We start from the raw sequence: 18629 nt of genomic DNA, 5'->3' as shown, positions 1-18629 counted from the left end.
GCGTGGGGTTTGTGCTTGCCTTTCCCCAAAAAAGGCATTTGGTACAGTGTGAGAAGGGGATGCTCAGTGACAGTCGGAGCCCCGGGCAGTGAGAGGAGGAGGAGTAGGAGGAGGAGGAGGAGGAGGAAGAGGAGGAGGAGGAGGAGGAGGAGGAGGAGGAGGAGGAGGGAGGAACAGCAGGGCTTAGCGGGCTTGGGTCCATCACCACCGGTCCTTCTGGTACACCTCAGCCTGCACCATGTCCCCGGGGTGCTCCGAGATGCAGGCCCCGTTGATCTCGTTGAGCTTGTTGTCCGGAAGGTCCTCGGGTTTTGTGCAAAGTTTCAGCGCCCTGGAGATGAAGACATCCAAGTTGAACTCGGGGTCGGTCTCGCTGCTCACCTCGGCGGGTTCCTTGCGCAGGCGGTGAGGAGAGGAGGGCAGGCTCCGCTCCTGCATCTCTGGGAGGGACCCGGGGCACTCCAGCCCCACCTGCGTGCTCTTCACCCACTGGGCAATCTCCAGGAAGAGGTTGGATGGCTCCTCTTCCAGCGACAGCTCCGCTGTGGGGGCTATGGTTGCCCTTTTCCAATGGGATAAATCCAATATCAGCTTGGGCTCTGAGTAGTGGTGGGGCTTACTGTCCCTCCACAGCAGTTTGTCCAAGTAGGAGGGTGATCCCACTTTGTAATCACAGGACCTCCCACAATCAGCATCGAACACTCGGTCCATGGACGAGTGGGACAGCTCCAAGAACCTCTCGGAGCTGCTCTGCGAGTATTTCCGCGGGTCCACCTGCGCTTCCTCCGCTGCGGACTCGGAGCCCGCGCGGGGATCCCGCTGCACCTCGTCCATGTCGTGGTGCTTGTCGTGTCTCCAGTCCAGGTCGGAGGAGAGGCTGATGTGGTACCTGCCAAAGACACGCTGCTGTTAGACGGGGGCACGCCAGAGCAGCAGTGCCCAAACCAACGCCTGCACTGCTGCTGCTGGCTTTGCTTCTTGCTGGCTGATTTAGTGTCTCGCTGGCAGCAGGGATAACCCCCTTGTGTGTTAAAATGTCAGTGGGTGAATCATTTATCAGGAGCCTGAGATGCGGGGATAATAGCCCAACAACCAAACCAAGTGGCCCTTCCTAAAGCTTACCTAAATCCTGCCTGGAGCATCCGAGGGAGACTCCCCAGCCCAGCCCAGCCCAGCCCCGGTACTGTACCTGTCCCAGTTGGACATCTGGCTCTGGTTGGCCTCCATCAGCAGGATGTCATCGATCTCATCCTCGATGCGGAACGGGTGCTGGGACACCGGCTCGTCCTCAGGACAGGAGTATGGGCTCATGTAGGGGTGCTGCAGGCCCATCTCGGCCGTCAGTCGATCCATGGGGTTAAACGTCAGGATCTTCTCCAGAAAATCAATAGCTGCCAGGCACAGACAAACAAGCTCACTAATTCCTTAGAAGCAGTAACAGCATCCTGGCCATGATGAGCCTCGCGGAGCCCCCAGAACAAATCCCCATGAATCAGAGCATTGCAGGATCAATCACAGGATCAATCACAGGATCAATCACAGGATCACAAGGACATGGGATCAGAGGATCACAGAATCAATCACAGGATCTCAGGATCAATCACAGGTTCAATCACAGGATCACAGGGACACAGAATCACAGGGACACAGGATCACAGGATCAGGGGATCAATCACAGGATCATGGGATTGATCACAGGATCATGGAACCACAGGATCACAGGATGAATCACAGGATCACAGAATCACATGATCAACCAGAGGATCATGGGATCACAGGATCAATCACAGGGTCACAGGACCACAGAATCCCAGGATCACAGGATCAGAGAACCACAGGATCACAGAACCACAGGATCACAGAACCACAGGATCACAGGACCAATCACAGGATGAATCACAGGATCACAGAATGCCAGGATCACAGGATCACAGGATGAATCACAAGGATGAATCCCAGGATCACAGAATCCCAGGACCACAGAATCATGGAATCACAGGAACACAGGATCACAGGACAAATTGCAGGATCACAGGATCAATCACGGGATCACAGGATTACAGGATCACAGAATTCACAGAATCACTGGGTTGGAGGAGACCTTCAAGATCATCAAGTCCAACCCATGCCCCAACACCTCAACTAAACCATGGCACCGAGTGCCACATCCAATCTTTTTTTAAACACATCCAGGGATGGTGACTCCACCACTTCCCCAGGCAGACCATTCCAGTACTTTATAACTCTTTCCGTAGAAAACTTTTCCCTAATATCCAGCCTATATTTCCCTTGGTGCAGTTTCAGACTAGTTCTGGTCCTGTCAGTTGCTGCCTGGCGAAAGAGACCAACCCCTCCGGGAGCTGTAAAGAGTGATGAGGTCACCCCTGAGTCTCCTTTTCTCCAGGAAAAACAACCCCAGATTCCTCAGCTGCTCCACAGGGCTTGTGTTCCAGACCCCTCACCAGCCTCGCTGCCCTCGTCTGGATGCGCTCCAGCCCCTCTGTGTCCTCCCTAAACTGAGGGCCCAGGACTGCACACAGCACTCAAGGTGTGGCCTCACCTGTGCCAGGTACAGGGCAAGAGTCACTGCCCTGCTCCTGCTGGCCACACTGTTCCTGACACAGGCCAGGAAGCAAGGGATGAGTTAAAGGCCACACCCCAGGTGCACCTGAACCAGGCACTTCTGTCCTTGCTGCTTTCCCCTCAAGGAATTTCTTCTGCCTTCTCCCTGCATTCCCTTTCTTCTCCCTCAGGGAGTGTGAGTGTGCAGGGGAGCGATCCTGCAGCCCTCAGGTGCCACCTCCTGCAGCACAGCAGGGCCAGCAGCTGCCAGAGCAACCTCACACCTGTGCAGGACACCACACCTGTGCCACACCCAGGGCTATGAAATTATTTTACCCATTAATATTTGAAGAACTCTGAGTGGCTAAGGCCCTTTTAGGAAGACTGTGGTGTGTGAACTCTTTCTACAATGGCAGGAAGCTGAAGTGCAATTAAACGTAATCATAGAGGGTTTGCTGTGATTCCTTTGATGATTCCTTTAACTGAGGTCATGTGAAAAAGCAAAATCCTGTCTCTGAAGCTGTTGCTTATCCAGTTGACCATGGGGAAGTCCCTCTGATTTCAAGCAATAAAAATAGGAATAATGCCTATCTTCAGATATAGCTCCATATTGAAACCTCCAGAAACATCCCCATTAAAGGTGTAATTGTGCCAACCGGACAGTTTCCCTCAGCAGAAGGGACAGCCACACGTGCTTAAACACAAACCCATTTCTGGCTGTCTCCCACGGGATCACCTCATCTCTTGCACTAATTAAGCAGGAAGGAATCAATAGTTCCAAAAGGTCACCGACCGTGGGCAGGGAGCGTGATGGAACAAGGCGTTACAATTAAATATTGTGATGTACCACGGGTCAGAGAGGCAGGAAAATGACAGTGAATCACGTCAGGGGTGCGGGTGACCTTTCTTCCCACAGCCAAGGTAGGGAATAAATCTGCTCCTGCTTGCTGGAGGCTGACACGGCCCCTGGGTACCCTGAGTCCATGGATATTGTGGTGCCAAGACCAGGCGATTACAAGGAGGAGTCACGCCAGCAAACAAAAGCTGAGCCTGGTCTTGGCATCTTCCCAAAAGCAGGTGGCCATGTCCAGTTTAAGCCTCAGCAGGAGCTCAGGAGAGCTGGTACCACCCCAGCATCCCCTCCTCGGCCCTCGGGCTTGCAGGACACCTCCTGTGACACTCCAAGGAAACCCACCAAGGCAGTGGCCACCACAGTACCTTGACTGTCCACCTCGGGCAGCAGCTTGCGCAGCGGCTTCCGCACTTCCCAAGTGCTGTTGATGAACATGGGCATCACCTTGAGCAGCTCCTCTTTGTCCTCCTGGTGGATCACAGGGATGGTCTCCAGAATCAGCTGCATCTGCTCCAGCTCGTGGCCCCCTGCACAGGAAGATGACAGGTGAGACACAGAAGTTAAATTGGGGCAGCTGTGGGGTCCCCAAGCTCCGTTTGTAAAGGAATGAAGGTGTCCAAGCCCCAGAGGAAATGTGTTTTCTGACCAGCTCCCAGGCACAAAGTCACGGCTCTGGTGGTGACAATCCCCACAAATGCTGTGTGGCATTACTTGTTGGAGAGGAGAGGAGAGGAGAGGAGAGGAGAGGAGAGGAGAGGAGAGGAGAGGAGAGGAGAGGAGAGGAGAGGAGAGGAGAGGAGAGGAGAGGAGAGGAGAGGAGAGGAGAGGAGAGGAGAGGAGAGGAGAGGAGAGGAGAGGACACCTCGTTGATGAGCACTAATCTCTTTCTTCAGCATCTCCTGGGTGTGACCAAGAGCTCCGTGGTGGATCCCAGCCTGCCCCGCATGCAGAGAGGAGTCTGGCAGGAACGTGGAGCCACACCATAGATCTTCTGTCTGCCAGGAGCACTGCTTAGAAATGCTCTGCCCTTAGAGGCAGGACCAGTCACTGAGGCAGGGAGCAGCCTGGGGCAGCCAAAACAACGGGGATTTCCAGGCTACCAAGTCCCTGCTGTCCCAGACACGGATTTGGGGCTGCTGCAATGGCAAGCAGAGCCAATCCAACCCACCACAAGAAGAACCAACCTCACTTAGAGCCCAGCACTTCTGACCAGCCACAGGGAGGGTGGGGAGACTGCTTGCCCTGAGGCAACCCTGATCCTGTGGATGTCCCTGTGGATCAGGGAGTTTTCCAGACCCACACCCATGGAGCTGGCCCCCAACACAGCCTCCTTGGACAAAGGTAGGGACAACCATCCACGTTGGGAAGCTCTTCCCCCATCCTGGCCTCTCCATCCCACCGAAGTTCAGCCGCTGTCACCCCACACGGGTGAGCAGAGCTGAGGGTGGTAACACATTGCCACGTCACAGCAGAGTGAGCCCAGACAGCCCCAGTGGTGACAGGAGCCCAGCTGGCCACCAACACCACCACACATCCACTCGGATCCACGCCCCGGGAGAGGATAAAGCAACAGGGAAAGCAAAGAAGACAAAGGGAGGGACGCCCTTCCCATATCAATCCTGGGTGAATTAATTCACTTCCCTACAGAAAAACTAATTTTAGGTCAGTCAGAGGTTCACAGCGTGACTCCAGGGGAAACAAAAAGTATCTGCCAGGAAATGAACACCTTGTTAGACAGGCTAATTCCCAAACTGTGATCAAAATTACAGGGTGATAAAAGTCAGTGAGGCTTTGTGGCATTTCCCTCAGTGCAGCTGCAGCCACTGCTCACTGCAGATACCTGGCAGCCAAAAGACACTGTGTTTAGTCACACAAAGAAGCTGCTAATGCTGGAAGCCTTGAATTATGGCTCTCAAGAAACCCCGTTCCCTTCCATTATCCTCTATTCATGGAATTCCCAGGGACCTTTTTCTGAAGGTATTAACTCCTGGAAAGGAAAACACGAACCACAGACAGAATAAATGCAGCACACCCTTGTCACCCAGGGAGAGAACAAGGAGCTCTGTACCACGTCTTGGAGAAGAGAACCTTCCCCAGGCTTGCAGCCAAGCCCTAGGGAAGCACCCAAGCCCTGGGAGCAAGCCCTGATCCCATGGGAAAAGCCCCTGTGCCATCTCCTAGCTCTTGGTCACAGGCAGAGCCCCACTGGGGAGATCTGCAGGGTCAGAACTTTTCTCCTTTGGTGGAAAAGACACTGGAGGGAGCTGCAGCTGCTCAGCCATGGACACTCTTCCCTGTTTCCTGTGCTGCTGCTGCTGGGGAAGCTCTCCAGAGGTCTGCAAGCCAGACTCCAGCTGCTGAAGATGTGAGCTTTGGGACAGCCAGGCTTGCTGTGGCTCCCAGGGCTCTGCCAACCCCAAAACTGCTCCCTGCAGGGAAGGGGCCTCGGGGAGGGGATGGGGTCCGCTCCCTCTTCACATCCAGCAATTTGTGTGGGAGAATGGAAGCAGTGAGTGACATCTACTCTGAACAACCAACCACCTTAATTTACCTGCGCTGCTTAAGCACCCCGGATAGACTGCTGAGTTAATTACATTGATTTATGCCGAGCACTCAATTTAAACTGCGCCGCTGGCGCACGCTCAAGGAACCATTTATCCAGGGCAAGGCACCTGCTGCAGGTTTGCAGCTCTCTCTGAACCACACTGCTGCTATTTCCCACGGGGCTGGTGTGCCACGGCTCTGTGGAACCCTCGTCCTGCAGGGATGGAGGCTGCAGCTGCCTGGGGGTGAGCTCCTTCTCCCCCAGAAGAGCAGGAGAACAGCAGCAATGGCCAATCCACGTTGCTGTGCAGGTGTTTTGTGAGTTTTAGCTGCTCTGAGGGGGCTGGGGTTTATTCTCCTCTTCTCTGTGCAGCAGCAGATTAAAGACACCACGGGCATCCTGCCTGCCGCCAGGATCCTACCCCGGCCCTGCTCCACCTGCTGGCACAGGAGGAGGCCAGCAAAAAGGGGCAGGGGGCCAGAACCTCCCGTGACAATGACATATTTCCAAAGCCACCCAAAAGGAGTTGGTATTTTGAGTTTGGTTTTGATCCCCACCCGTTAACCCAGCATCCTGCCAGCACCTGGGGAGCAATGAGGTGATTCCACTGGGCTGGAAGGCAGAGAACAAGGGATGCTCGCAGCATGTTTCTGGCTGAGCCCAGCCTGTGTGTCCAAAATCCTACCTCTGATCTCCACCTGCTCTGGGCTCTCAGGAACCAGCCTGGGAAGGTTCCTGTGGGGATGCTCTGGGGCATCTCACCCAGGCAGAGGACAGATGATTCCCATCCTGTGGCTACCTCTGCCTTACCATGAAATGAGCTTAAAGCACCGCCTTGGATACCTCAGTGGTGCCAGCCAGCATTATTACACCGTAGGATCCACAAAGAGCAAAAAAAACCCCAAGCTGGGGCAGAGAGGGGGGTCAAACACGGCTTGAAAAGCCAGGAGAGCTTTGGGTGCTGTGCTGGTATGGGCAGGGAGGGGCCTCGACTAGCAGGTCTTGTTTTGTTGTTTGATGTGAGGGATAAGTGCAGGGGAACAGAGACTGCAGCGTCCCCCAGCAACGTCAGACAATGCCCTGCACCTGCAGGGACAAGTGGCACCTGGAGATCTCCCTGCTCCTAGAACATATTCCAAGGAAATAACAGGAGCAGACAGGTTAAATGCACAGTTTTCAAAGCTGAAGTCCCTGGACTGGAAAGTTTTGGTGAAAATGGGGACAAAAAGATGGAAGGGGGACAATTTCAATGATCTCTCCGTAGTGGTACTGACTGCTTATTTTTAAGCTTTCACAAAAGAAACGTGGAAGCTGCAAGCTGGAGTGGGGAGGGAGCAGCAGAGCAGCCGCAACCAAGACTGTGCACGGAGATATCTGCGGAGGAAACGACCTCCTCCATTATTAATGGGCCTGATTATTTATTTAAACAACTCTGCAAACTGCTGCTCACAAAAGGCGTTGAGCCTTGTCATTCAGAGCACCAGCAGGCCATGGAGAGACGGCCCAGGAGGAAATCTGCTGCACACCTCGGGCAGGGAGGGGAGCAGATCCTGCAACAGGCAGAGGGCAGCTGCTCTGTCCCCCCCACGTGTGGCTCTGTGTCCTAGCTTTGCTCCTGGAATAGCATCTTTGGGACTCTATTAAAACGCACATTTTATTCTCATGAATGTCAGAGCTGAGCTTCAAATGCTGGATTGATAACTTTTTTTAATTGTCCTTGTCCTTTTCTTGTACTTCATGTTTACAGCTGCAATTCGTGCTTACAGGCAAATCCTAAAACATGGGTGGTGGCATTAAAATGTCTTCCCTCAAATAAAACAAATATCTCAAAGACACCAGTCACGATATGAGCCCATGGCATAGAGTACAAACCTCCTGGAACAGGGCAGCACCATCTCATCTCCTTATGCAGGGGAATTCCCTCTGCTCGACTGGAATTGGAATTGGGTAGCGAGGAAGGAGGGAGGAAAACGGTGAATGAAGAGGAGACAGAAACTTACCAGCAAAAAGCATCCTCCCGGTGAGCATCTCAGCCAGGATGCAGCCAGCTGCCCACATGTCGATGGCTTTGGTGTAGTTGTTGGGCGACAGGAGGAGACGGGGGGAGCGGTACCACTTGGTCACCAAGCCTTCAGAGAGGTAACCCTGGAGGAGCAGAGAGGGATCAAATGGGGAGAGTGCAGCAGAGCTCCTGGATCCTGAGCACAGAGAGGGATCAGGATGGGGAGAGTGCAGCAGAGCTCCTGCAACCATTCCTAGTCACTCCTCACTGTGGCCCCACTGCCGGACACCTCTGGAAATCCTGTCCCCCACACCTGTGCTGCTCCCGTGGCAGGCTGGGGCTGCCAGGGGTGTCCTGGGGTACCCCAGTGGGGACAGAAGGATCTCAGCTCTGCACCAGGGAAGGCAGGATTTGATTGTCATTGCGGTGCTGCAGCATCTCCTGTGAAGGACAGATGGCTTTGGTGGCACAGACCTGTGGGTCACACCTGCTGGGTCATTCCTGGTCACCTCTGGAGGACTTGGGTATATCCTACAAATCCCAATCCCCATTCACGTGAGACATTATTCAGAAAAACAACCAGGTTAGGGAGGAGCACCAGTGCAGCATGGAAGGAAAGTCTCCTGCATCAGCAGCTGCCTGCATGGGGAACAGAACTGCCAAGAGCTCTCACATGAGAACACAGGATGCCATGGGATAAGTGGGAAAGCCCTTCTGGGAATATCTAGCAGATGCAGGGATGGGAAACCCTGTCCTGCACTGAGCATAAGACTGAAAAATCACTTCCCTTCCTGGTCACTGGCTGCTGGGCTTCTGTCATGGCAAGAGGCATCTCCTCATCCTCAGTCCCACTCTGCTCACTCTCAGGATGTCACAGCACAGCTCCTCATCCTCAGTCCCACTCTGCTCACTCTCAGGATGTGGTCTGGGATGTGTGAGCTTGTTCCAGACGAGAAGCTTTCAGCAGCATCCATGGGACAAAGGCCATCACCTCTCTGAAGCAGATCCCTCTTGCTCCCGAGCTCACCTGGGAGATTTGTCACAAGTGCCACGTGCTCAGCAGCCCTGTCTGGAGCCAGAGGATGTGCCTCAGTCTGGAAATAACCCTGTCACCACCAGGGACCCCTCAGTGCCACGCTGGGGTTGGGCATGGATGGTTATTGCATCGGGATAACACTGGAATATTCATATTTGGCCTTTTCTGTATTAAATGCAACACATTAACAGAAGGTAGATTAAAATGCAGCGGGAGCAGCAAAACAAAATTAAATCATAAAACCAAGTTGCATTTAAATGCCACGAAGCACTTGGAGAATATCAAAATGCTATGACAGCATGAACACAGTTCACATAAAAGCTCAGCTAACAACTCCATCTCCACTGATTTAGCTCCACAGACTGTTTTCAGCTGCAGCAATCCTGGATTCGGGCTGTACAGCATTTCAGAGGATGCTGTAGGACGCATCTCTCCACCTAAGCACCAGAGCAGTGCACCACCACAAACACTACGAGGCTGATCACACTCCTCTTCCCCCGGCGCAGGGTTTTGTGCCAACTCCCAAGTGTGCGAGTCATCAAGCTTTTAATCATGAAGGGTTTGCTTTTAAAAGCGCATTTTAATTTTGGCCTTCTTATGATAAGTTGTAATGGAGACTGATTAGCTAAGAAGTTTCATTTAGTGCTGTTATATTTTTTGCTAATGCTGCTCAATCAGAAACAGCACAAAAGCCCCCAGGCATTATCCGATCAAACCACCACTTCTCAGCTACTGCAATTATTCCCAACAATGGGGACGCTGGTATTTATTGGAGAATCCCATGAAAACAAACTCCGAGGGTACTAATACAGGAAAATTCGTAGCTGGAGCCATTTCTCCCCTCTCCCAGGAAAGGAGTGCCACCCTCCTTGTGGATTTTACACTGCTCGTGTGTTTCTCCTCTCTGACAGCAAGATGGATCTGAGCTCTTGGGGTTGTGTGCGACATGCAAGATGCATGAGCAATATACTGCAAATATCTGGAAGTCACAACAAGACAAACGTTTTCCTCCCCAGGCGTGTACTGGAGAAAATTCCCTGCAAAAACTCCCCAAATGGACACATCTTCGACCCTTCCGCTGCCATGCGAGGCTGCTGGTGGTGATTAATTCTCCCTGTGCTCCCTTCTCCTGCTGCTCGTCACCCATCAGTGGCAGTGTCTGACTGACATCTCCCTGCTTCCGTCTGCCGGGAAACTTTGGATCCCCTCACCACGGAGAGGTGCCGCAGCTGCTCTCCTTCCCACCCACTCGTGGTCCTCAGAGCCTCCCAGGGCATTCCACCCCCGGGCTCTGTGTTATCCCTCTCCTTTCTCAGGGGGAGAATGCAGAGAATGAGTGATTGGAGGTTTGGAAATCAAGATTTTTCCAACCAGTGCTCCCACTGGCAGCACAGCACCCCAGTCTCCAGCAGCAGGTACAGCCCCGACACCTTGCCCTGACTAAAAACACAGGCTGGATTCCTGTTTTTGGAAAACACCTGAGTTCCTGTCCTGCCACCTGGGGGGAGGAACTGCAGCCCCGTGGACTGACAGGCTCTACAGAGAAATCCGCCAGGGATATCCAGGATTGTGAAGTCATTGCCAGGGGATGAGGACACACCTTCACCTGGGCTGGGCACAGACTCAGCCCCGACCTGTGGTGCCAGGGTGGGGAGCTTGGGCACTTCTGGCCATCACCTCAGCAAGGCAGGGCTCCAGCACAAGAATTTCACCATTTACGTAGGTTCAACCCGACAGAAGGACCGAGAGCCGAAGCATATTAATTAGTTCTAATTAAGATGAAACACACATCTCTGTGACAATATTCTGTGGATTCAGCATGGCCGTTTCGCACTGAAGGACAGCAAGAATCTCTTGAAAAAACAACATAATAGAGTTAATTGAAAAACAGGAGTAGTTTCAAGTCTAATCCCTGCCATGCTATTTTTTTTTATCTTGAGATTTTTGAGTATCATTTTCCTGCTTAGTATCATTTTCCTGCTTCTCCTCTTGCCCACCCACGTGTGAGGCAATCTATAAAGGTGATGAATTCACTACAGGTAGTATAAGCATTGAGTTGTATCAAACAGCACAGAAAGGGAACTGGAAAGCAAAGAAAAACTGATGCTTTTCCAAATCTTTACACAACACATATTTTGTGTTTTGCTTGTAACATCAGAAGGAGAAACAATTCAGGGCAGGTGCTGCTGCATCCTGGTGTCACCCTGGTGACAGCACGCACAACCTGTGTGCCAGGGAATCTGGAACACCACAGCAGCACACAGGGAGCACAGGAGACGCTCCAAAAATCACCACCACCCAACCCTGGTGCTCCAAAACCACCATCATCCAATCCTGTGCTCCAAAATCACCACCATCCAACCCTGGTGCTCCAAAACCACCATCATCCAACCCTGGGGCTCCGAAACCATCATCACAATCCAATCCTGGTGCTCCAAAATCATCACCATCCAACACTGGGGCTCCAAAACCATCATCACAATCCAATCCTGGTGCTCCAAAATCATCACCATCCAACACTGGGGCTCCAAAACCATCATCACAATCCAATCCTGGTGCTCCAAAATCATCACCATCCAACACTGGGGCTCCAAAAACACCATCATCCAATCCTGTGCTCCAAAACCACCATCATCCAACCCTGGGGATCCAACACCACCACCACCCAACCTTGGGGATCCAAAACCACCACCACCCAACCTTGTGGATCCAAAACCACCACCACCCAACCCTGGGGCTCTTCCTTGTAGCCAGAGGGATCCAGGTACCATGGGAATTCAGGATCCCACCTACAGCAAACCAAGCAGCCCCCACACAGCCACAGCCCAGGTCTCTCTCAGGTGTGTTTCACACCACAATCCACCTTCCTGCAGCCAAAAAGCCACAGAGGCACAGACCAGGTGCTCACAAACTGGAAATCCATCAGGATCCAAGCACAGCTTGTGTGTATCCTCGCCTCCATCCACAACCGTGGTCGGGATTTTCGCTGCTGCACCCGCGGGAGCCAGATCAGCTCCTGGTGCAGATGGGGGGCTCAAAATAGCAACAAGCCCAAGCTTTTGGAATAATCCTGGAGCAGCAGCAAGCCTCTGCCTCTTCACAGCAGGGTTTTAAACCTTGTTTTTTTAAATACAATACAGGCAGTTCTAGGAGGGGCCGTGGAAGAGGCCGGGTTTGAGTGACATGCTCTGGTTTGGGGGTGACAGACTACGTTTATTTCAGCAGCACAGAGGATTACGTGCCTCGCAGGAGGACAGAGCAGGAGAACAGATGAGCGGGGGTCACGGCAGGGAGGATCAGCACCAGCTGGACGTGCAGGGTGGTCCTCTGCAGAGGAGCAGGGAGCTACACCCCACAGCCTCACTTCCTCCGAACTCCTCCTCCTCCTCATCACGACCCACCCGGGAATTCTGCTATTTCATCGGATGGACTGGAAGCGATTATGAGCACTGAACAGCAAGTACAAAACTAAAGGAGGACTTCAAAGCTTTGAAGATGGTCTGTAAAGTGTTTAGCACAAGAACTCCTCACAAAAGGGCTGACACAACTCCCTGGTGTAGGATTCCTGCCAATTAATCGTGTAAAGAATGCTGCCAACAGGCAAAGGGAGAGCAGCTCCTCTGGGAACCCCACAGATGTCCCCAGGTGCTCGGTGCACCAGGCAGAGCGCCCAAAAGGGACAATCTATCTTGAACAACACAGGCAGGGTAAGGATTGATTTAGTTCATGGCCTTGTCACCACACGGAAGACATTCAGGGAGTCTCTGTGTCCGCATCAGCAGAAATCTTCTGATTTTCCCAGACAGGATCACCCCACACTCTGCCCAGTACTGGGGGTCCAACACATCACTCAGGACACACAGCCAGGGAGGAGTCTGCCATCCAAAATATTTATTATTTTAAAGTCTGGACATGGAGGGAGGGATGGGAGATGGATAGACAGATGGATGGATGGATGGATGGAATGATGGATGATGGATGGATGGATGATGGATGGATGGATGGATGGATGGATGGATGGATGGATGGATGGATGGATGATGGATGGATGATGGATGGATGGATGGATGGATGGATGGATGGATGATGGATGGATGATGGATGGATGATGGATGGATGGATGGATGGATGGATGATGGATGGATGGATGGATGGATGATGGATGGATGGATGGATGATGGATGGATGGATGGATGGATGGATGGATGGATGGATGATGGATGGATGGATGGATGGATGATGGATGGATGGATGGATGATGGATGGATGATGGATGGATGGATGGATGGATGATGGATGGATGTGGGATGTGCAGCAGCAGCCTCTGCAGACACGCAGGCAGGGACAGGACCTTGGGGCAGGCAGAGGATTCCAGTGGGAAAGATGAGTGAATGCATTCACCGAGGGGATGGAGGGTTATGAACAAGAAATTCCCAGGTTTGCCTATCTTGCACCAGGATAAGAACCTCGTGGTTCTCCTCGTGGAGGCTGGGAACGCTCTTTTCTTCATCTCCAACTCTCCTTCACTCACCTTTTGGGCACCAAGGTGCAGGGCTGAGTGTTCAAACCATAAACAGCCGCAGCCAAGGAGACAAGCTTTGAAATGTGGAGATGTTTGAGAGGGATGAACTCCCAGGGATAAAGAGCAGGGTGATGGAGAGGAGCCTGTGCAGCTGTGTGGTGAGAGCTCTGGGGAAGAGACAGGATGAGAGAGAAAGATGTGGATGATCCGGATTGTCCCCTCGGGGTTCTCTCCTGCTACACCTGATACTCTGTGCCCCAAAGAGATGTCTGAGCTTAGAACCTCATGTGTCTGAGTCAGGGCTCAGATCATCCCAGCTCTGAGCAGCCTGGGAAGGTGCACACCCAGATCTGGATGAGACCTCGGCAGCTGGAAATCCATTTTGTTTGCAGTGGAGAGGTGTCAGACAAAGCCATCCCCATGCTGCTGTCACTACGTGGAGAAAGGTGTCTGAGCAGGAAAACCATCCAAATGGTGGGAGAAACAGAGCCAAAGCTGCTCTGCTTCACAGTTGGGGAGGCCAGCTCCTCATTGTGCCTCAGGGCATCCCCCAGAGCTGGGAGCTCTCCTCTTCCCACCACGTTATCCCAACTTGGTGTCTCCCAGAGCTGGGAGCTCTCCTCTTCCCACCATGTTATGCCATCTCAAGATTTCTGATGAAACCACATAAACAAGACATCTTGCCAGGAGAGGGCTATTTTTTCCATTGGTATGTGTATTCTAACTTGTGTTTAAAATTCTGCTCATAATCCAGTGTGGTTCTTATTTGCCATTTCAACAATCAGCAGGATGGTCTGGGGTTTGAGAAACCTCAGGTCAGAAGAGATGTGACCTTTGAGACAAATAACATCACACAGCCGGCGATCTTCTGTGTTAGCAGAGCCCAGCTGTTAGTGTAAGCATATTCCAGACACAAAACATGCTAAGAGAAAAAAAGCCCCACGTGCTTAAGATGACCTTTCCTTGCCTCAAAGGCTCTAAGGAAACCATTATGACAGGGGTGCAGCTCTGTGCTGCCTCCAGAGGTTTGGATCTACCAGGCCTGCGAGCAGTTAATTGGATTAAAGGATTTGAAAGGATTTCACCTGCTCACAGGTACCTTTGCCCAAGCACGGGCTGGCAGCACCGCGTCTGGGTTGTGAGGGTCCCTGCTCTGCTCAGGGTGATGCCTTGGAGTGGCTACTTGGAACAGAGGCTAGGCAAGGTTAAGAGAATAAAGTAGGGAATTTATTAAAGGCCTTCAACAGGTGCACCTTGGGCAACCAAAAGCCTCCCAGAGGCAACACCCGGGATGGACAATGGTCACGAGTTTTTCAGACATTTATAAGTTTGGTCCATTTGCATATCAGGGGTTAATTCCCCAGTTATACCTTCAGGTAATGAAGTCATTTACCCCCAGTTTGCTTCCCCCGCTAATTCACTTTTATTTATACTTTCAGGGCCTGAGGCAGAGGTTGTCCTTGAATTTCAGAGGAATTGTTCTGTCTGACCAAAATGTGAAGACATTTAGGGAACACTCTATATGGAGTTTAGAGCAATGCACGAAAGCTGTACAGGATTTGAAAAACACAAAAGCTAAGGCAAAACCACAAATCCTAAGGCATCAGGGCAGCCGCGGGATGGATTCTCCACTGCTCTGCCTCCTGCCAGAGCACGGCCACGGAGCTCACAAATCTGTGTGAGCCTTGGAGGAGAGCGGAGCTTGAAAGAGAAACAGGGAGAGGAATTGATTTCTCCAAGCCATCCCAGAAGTGCTGGACGTCAAAGGCAGGGCTGACCCACACCCCATCCAGCCCCACTGCCTCTGCAGGCCCTGGCACCCAGCTCTGGCAAACGCAGCCCTGCTCTGACCAGGAACCACCAATAACTGGCATTATCTGCTGTTTTCAGCTCTGCTCTGGAGCAGCATCCAGCTTTCCCTGCACACTCAGATGATTTTTTTTTTTTTTTTGCACTGATGCTCCAGCCTCCCACTCCAGGAGGAACTGGAGGATGCTGGCGCAATGGCATCTGGCAGAGTTAAACACCAACGTGGAGCTGCAGCCCTTGACAGCTCCCTCCACTGCACCGGCTGTTATTGAGGCAACAGAGAATTGCTCAGAAATAACAGGAATCCTGCAGCAGACACAAACAGATGACTCCTACCCTGATCCCGCAGTCCTTGACAACACGATGTTCCTTAAATCAGAGACTTTCTGTGCTCATGTAGCCTGCCTTGTTTGCAGGGGTTTCTCTGGGAGTTAGCTGACTTTAAACAAACAAATCACACGTTTGAAAAGCTGGGAGCCTCTTCCTGAGCTAGGCCATAAATAATGAGTGAGGAAGGGAGCACAGAAAGGGCAGGGAGAGTGACAGGGACCCTGTGCTTGCTTCCTGCAACCTCAGTGCTTTTCCCCAGGCTCCGTTTCTCCCCACAGCCCAGACTCATACCCAGACTCAGTCAGCTCAGGATCATGAGATTGTCTTTCTGCCATCCTCTGCTGCCTCCCCTTCCACACCATCCCTTCACAGAGCAGTGAGCAGGAACCCACTGGTAAATGCAAAGTGCACTTAAACCTCGTCACGGGCACAAAAACAGATCCATGGGGATCCCCAGCCCTCACCCATGGAAACATCCAGCTCAGGAAAACAGATTTTATCTCATTTCACAACACCAAAGAGTGACTTTAACCAGAAGACACGCAGACCCACGGGCTGATGGAGCCTCTGCCACGTTCCTCCACTGCTCAAGAGCCCCAGCCTGGAAGGCAACCTGCATTTCACATCTGCAGCTCTGTTCAGGATCCATTAACATCAGGATTGTGTGTTACAGAGCCTTCTCACCCATTATCCTGGCCTCCCTCCCTCCTTCCCACGGTGCCTGCCTGCTGTCAACTCTGCAGGCTGCCCTGGTCACTCACGTTGTTATTGCTTCATGATACACAGTACCAAACAGCACAGAATTCAATATGTCACTTGGGTCTGGACCTCAGATGAAAGGGTTTGACTGAGTCTCAAACACCCACTCCTCTCCCCCTATGTTAAATGAATGTAATTCAAATTAAATTGGGTTTTTAAGAAGCTGGTTGGCATCGAAGTGAGGACAAAGCCCAGCAGAGTGGGTGTGGACATGCCAGGTCCCCTCCCCACGTGCTTCCAGCAGCTTGTGCTTTTTAACAGCAGCAGAGCAACAAACACAGAGCTCAGTCATTTGAGTAAACCAAGCAAACACGTGCCTCCCCTCAGTCCACTGCTGAGACAGAATAAAATACCTGAGCATGGATTTGATATTCACAATATGAAGCAAAGGAAGGCAGCTGAAGGGCACTCAAGCCCTTCCCGTGCCCTCTGTGCAGCACTGCAGAGCCCTGGGGTCTCTGGCAGAGCTCAGTGCATGGGCTGTGCCCAGAAAACATTGAAGGCCAGGCAGGACAGGGCTCTGACCAACTCCACCCGGTGCAATGGCTTGGACTGAATGAGCTTTAAAGGTCCCTTGACACCCAAACCGTGATTCCATGGACATGTGTCTAGGCTTGGGGCCGAGCAGAACTCACAGCTGCCCAAAGGAACTCAAGGACCAGCTCCCCCTCTTAGACCCACCACGGCGTAGCCACACTCACAAAATTCACAGAATTCACAGAATTGCTGGGGTGGAAGAGACCTTTAAGACCATCGAGTCCAACCCATGCCCCAACACCTCAACTAAACCATGGCACCCAGTGCCACATCCACTCTTTTTTTAAACACATCCAGGGACGGTGACGCCATCACCTCTGCAGGTACACCACTCCAGTACTTCATCACTCTTTCAGCGAAAAGCTTTTTCCTAATATCCAACCTAATTTTGCATTGACACAGCTTGAGCACATCACCCTACAAACCCTGTGCTGGCCAGCCTGGGGCATTGCCTACCTTGTGTGAGTAGTGCTGGTCCACAATCCTGGCCAGGCCGAAGTCACCGATCTTCAGCACCAGGTCCTCCGTGCTGATGAAGATGTTGGCGGGTTTGAGGTCGCGGTGCAGGACGTTGGCCGAGTGGATGTACTTGAGCCCACGCAGCAGCTGGTACATGAAGAGCTTGGCGTGCTCCTCGGCCAGCTTGCCCTGCTCCAGCAGCCGCGCCAGGTCCGTCTCCATGTACTCCTGCACGATGTACACCATGTTGAACTTGAAGAAGTCCCCCCGCAGGTTGGCGCCCTTGGGGCCCAGCACCTCGTAGACCTTGACAATGTTCTCGTGGTCCAGGCGGCGGATGATCTTGATCTCACGGAAGGCGTGCTTCATGCTGCGCGCGTCGCCCAGCGTCAGCTTCTTCACGGCCACCTTCCGGCAGCTGCGGCTGTCCAGAGCTGACAGCACCAGCCCGTTGGCCCCGAAGCCCAGCGGGCGAAAGTTCACGAAGCGGCAGCCCAGGTCGTAGCCGTACATGCTGGCCAGGCAGTCGCACTTCTCGGCCATCGCGCCCTTCCCGCCTCTCCGCTCTCCTCACTCGAAAAGCTGGCAGAGTCCCAAGGCTTCCAGGTCAGAAATGTAGTCGGAAACCAAGCCCCTCATTATTACTTGCAGATTCCTGGGGAGGGGGGGTCTCGCTCTGAGCCCACCGCTTCAAGACGACACAGGGTGACAATAAATCTGAGGACACACAAACACACAGAGAAATAAACTGTTCTAAACTGGGTGAGGAACCAGCAGGCTTCCCAGGCAGAGTGGAGAAGCACAGCCCATGGAGAGATCTCTATCAAAGCACAAGGGTTCTTTTCCCTGACATTAAAAAGAATCAGCGCTGCTGCGTTTCCCAACCCCTGCCTCTCTTCCCTCCTGCGGTTTCCTGGAGACAGCGCTGAAGCGCAAGGCTGGTGGCACAGGTCCCTGAGGTCTCAGTGCCGGGGCAGCCAGCCGGCCACGCCGTGGGGCAGAGCCCAGAGCAGCCCCATGGCCCTGCCCTGCCCAAACCCACCCTGCCCACCAGCTTTGGCAACACCAAGTGAGGCACACCCGGCCACCGCTGGTCAGCAGAGCTTCGCCCTTCTCGTCGCTCCCTTTTTGGCATAGGCAGACCCCATCCTCCTCACCGGCGCACACAGAGCCCAGCAGATGTTTTGCAGGACAAAATTCAGTTTTTGGCTGCCT

The 18629-nt window shown here is 52.8% G+C and overlaps 1 protein-coding gene across 2 annotated transcripts; it reads right to left on the bottom strand.

Annotated features, from left to right (window-relative positions):
- Positions 1-201: 201 nt before the first annotated feature.
- On the bottom strand, positions 202-17957 carry MAPK4 (mitogen-activated protein kinase 4). 2 transcript variants are annotated; one of them, XM_062513420.1, is made up of 5 exons: positions 17412-17957; positions 7961-8105; positions 3781-3942; positions 1182-1391; positions 202-893 (listed from the first exon to the last, which is right to left on the bottom strand). In XM_062513420.1, the coding sequence occupies exons 1-5, from the start codon at positions 17955-17957 to the stop codon at positions 202-204; spliced, it is 1755 nt and encodes a 584-aa protein (XP_062369404.1). The 2 variants fall into 2 exon arrangements, with proteins under 2 accessions (XP_062369404.1, XP_062369405.1); XM_062513421.1 differs by having other exon boundaries at positions 202-889; positions 1190-1391.
- Positions 17958-18629: the final 672 nt, after the last annotated feature.

Source organism: Cinclus cinclus, chromosome Z, assembly GCF_963662255.1.
Source record: "Cinclus cinclus chromosome Z, bCinCin1.1, whole genome shotgun sequence".
Classification (NCBI taxonomy): Eukaryota; Metazoa; Chordata; class Aves; order Passeriformes; family Cinclidae; genus Cinclus; species Cinclus cinclus.
This window is presented reverse-complemented; position numbering and strand designations above follow the sequence as displayed.

What these genes read in the sequence shown, in the direction of transcription:
- MAPK4 (XM_062513420.1), bottom strand. Translation starts at nt 17,957, where the DNA reads ATGGCCGAGAAGTGCGACTGCCTGGCCAGCATGTACGGCTACGACCTG. An exon ending in ACCAGCACTACTCACACAAG is followed by an intron (nt 8,106 to 17,411) that starts GTAGGCAATGCC and finishes CTGCTCCTCCAG; the next exon opens with GGTTACCTCTCTGAAGGCTT. An exon ending in CGGGAGGATGCTTTTTGCTG is followed by an intron (nt 3,943 to 7,960) that starts GTAAGTTTCTGT and finishes CTTCCTGTGCAG; the next exon opens with GGGGCCACGAGCTGGAGCAG.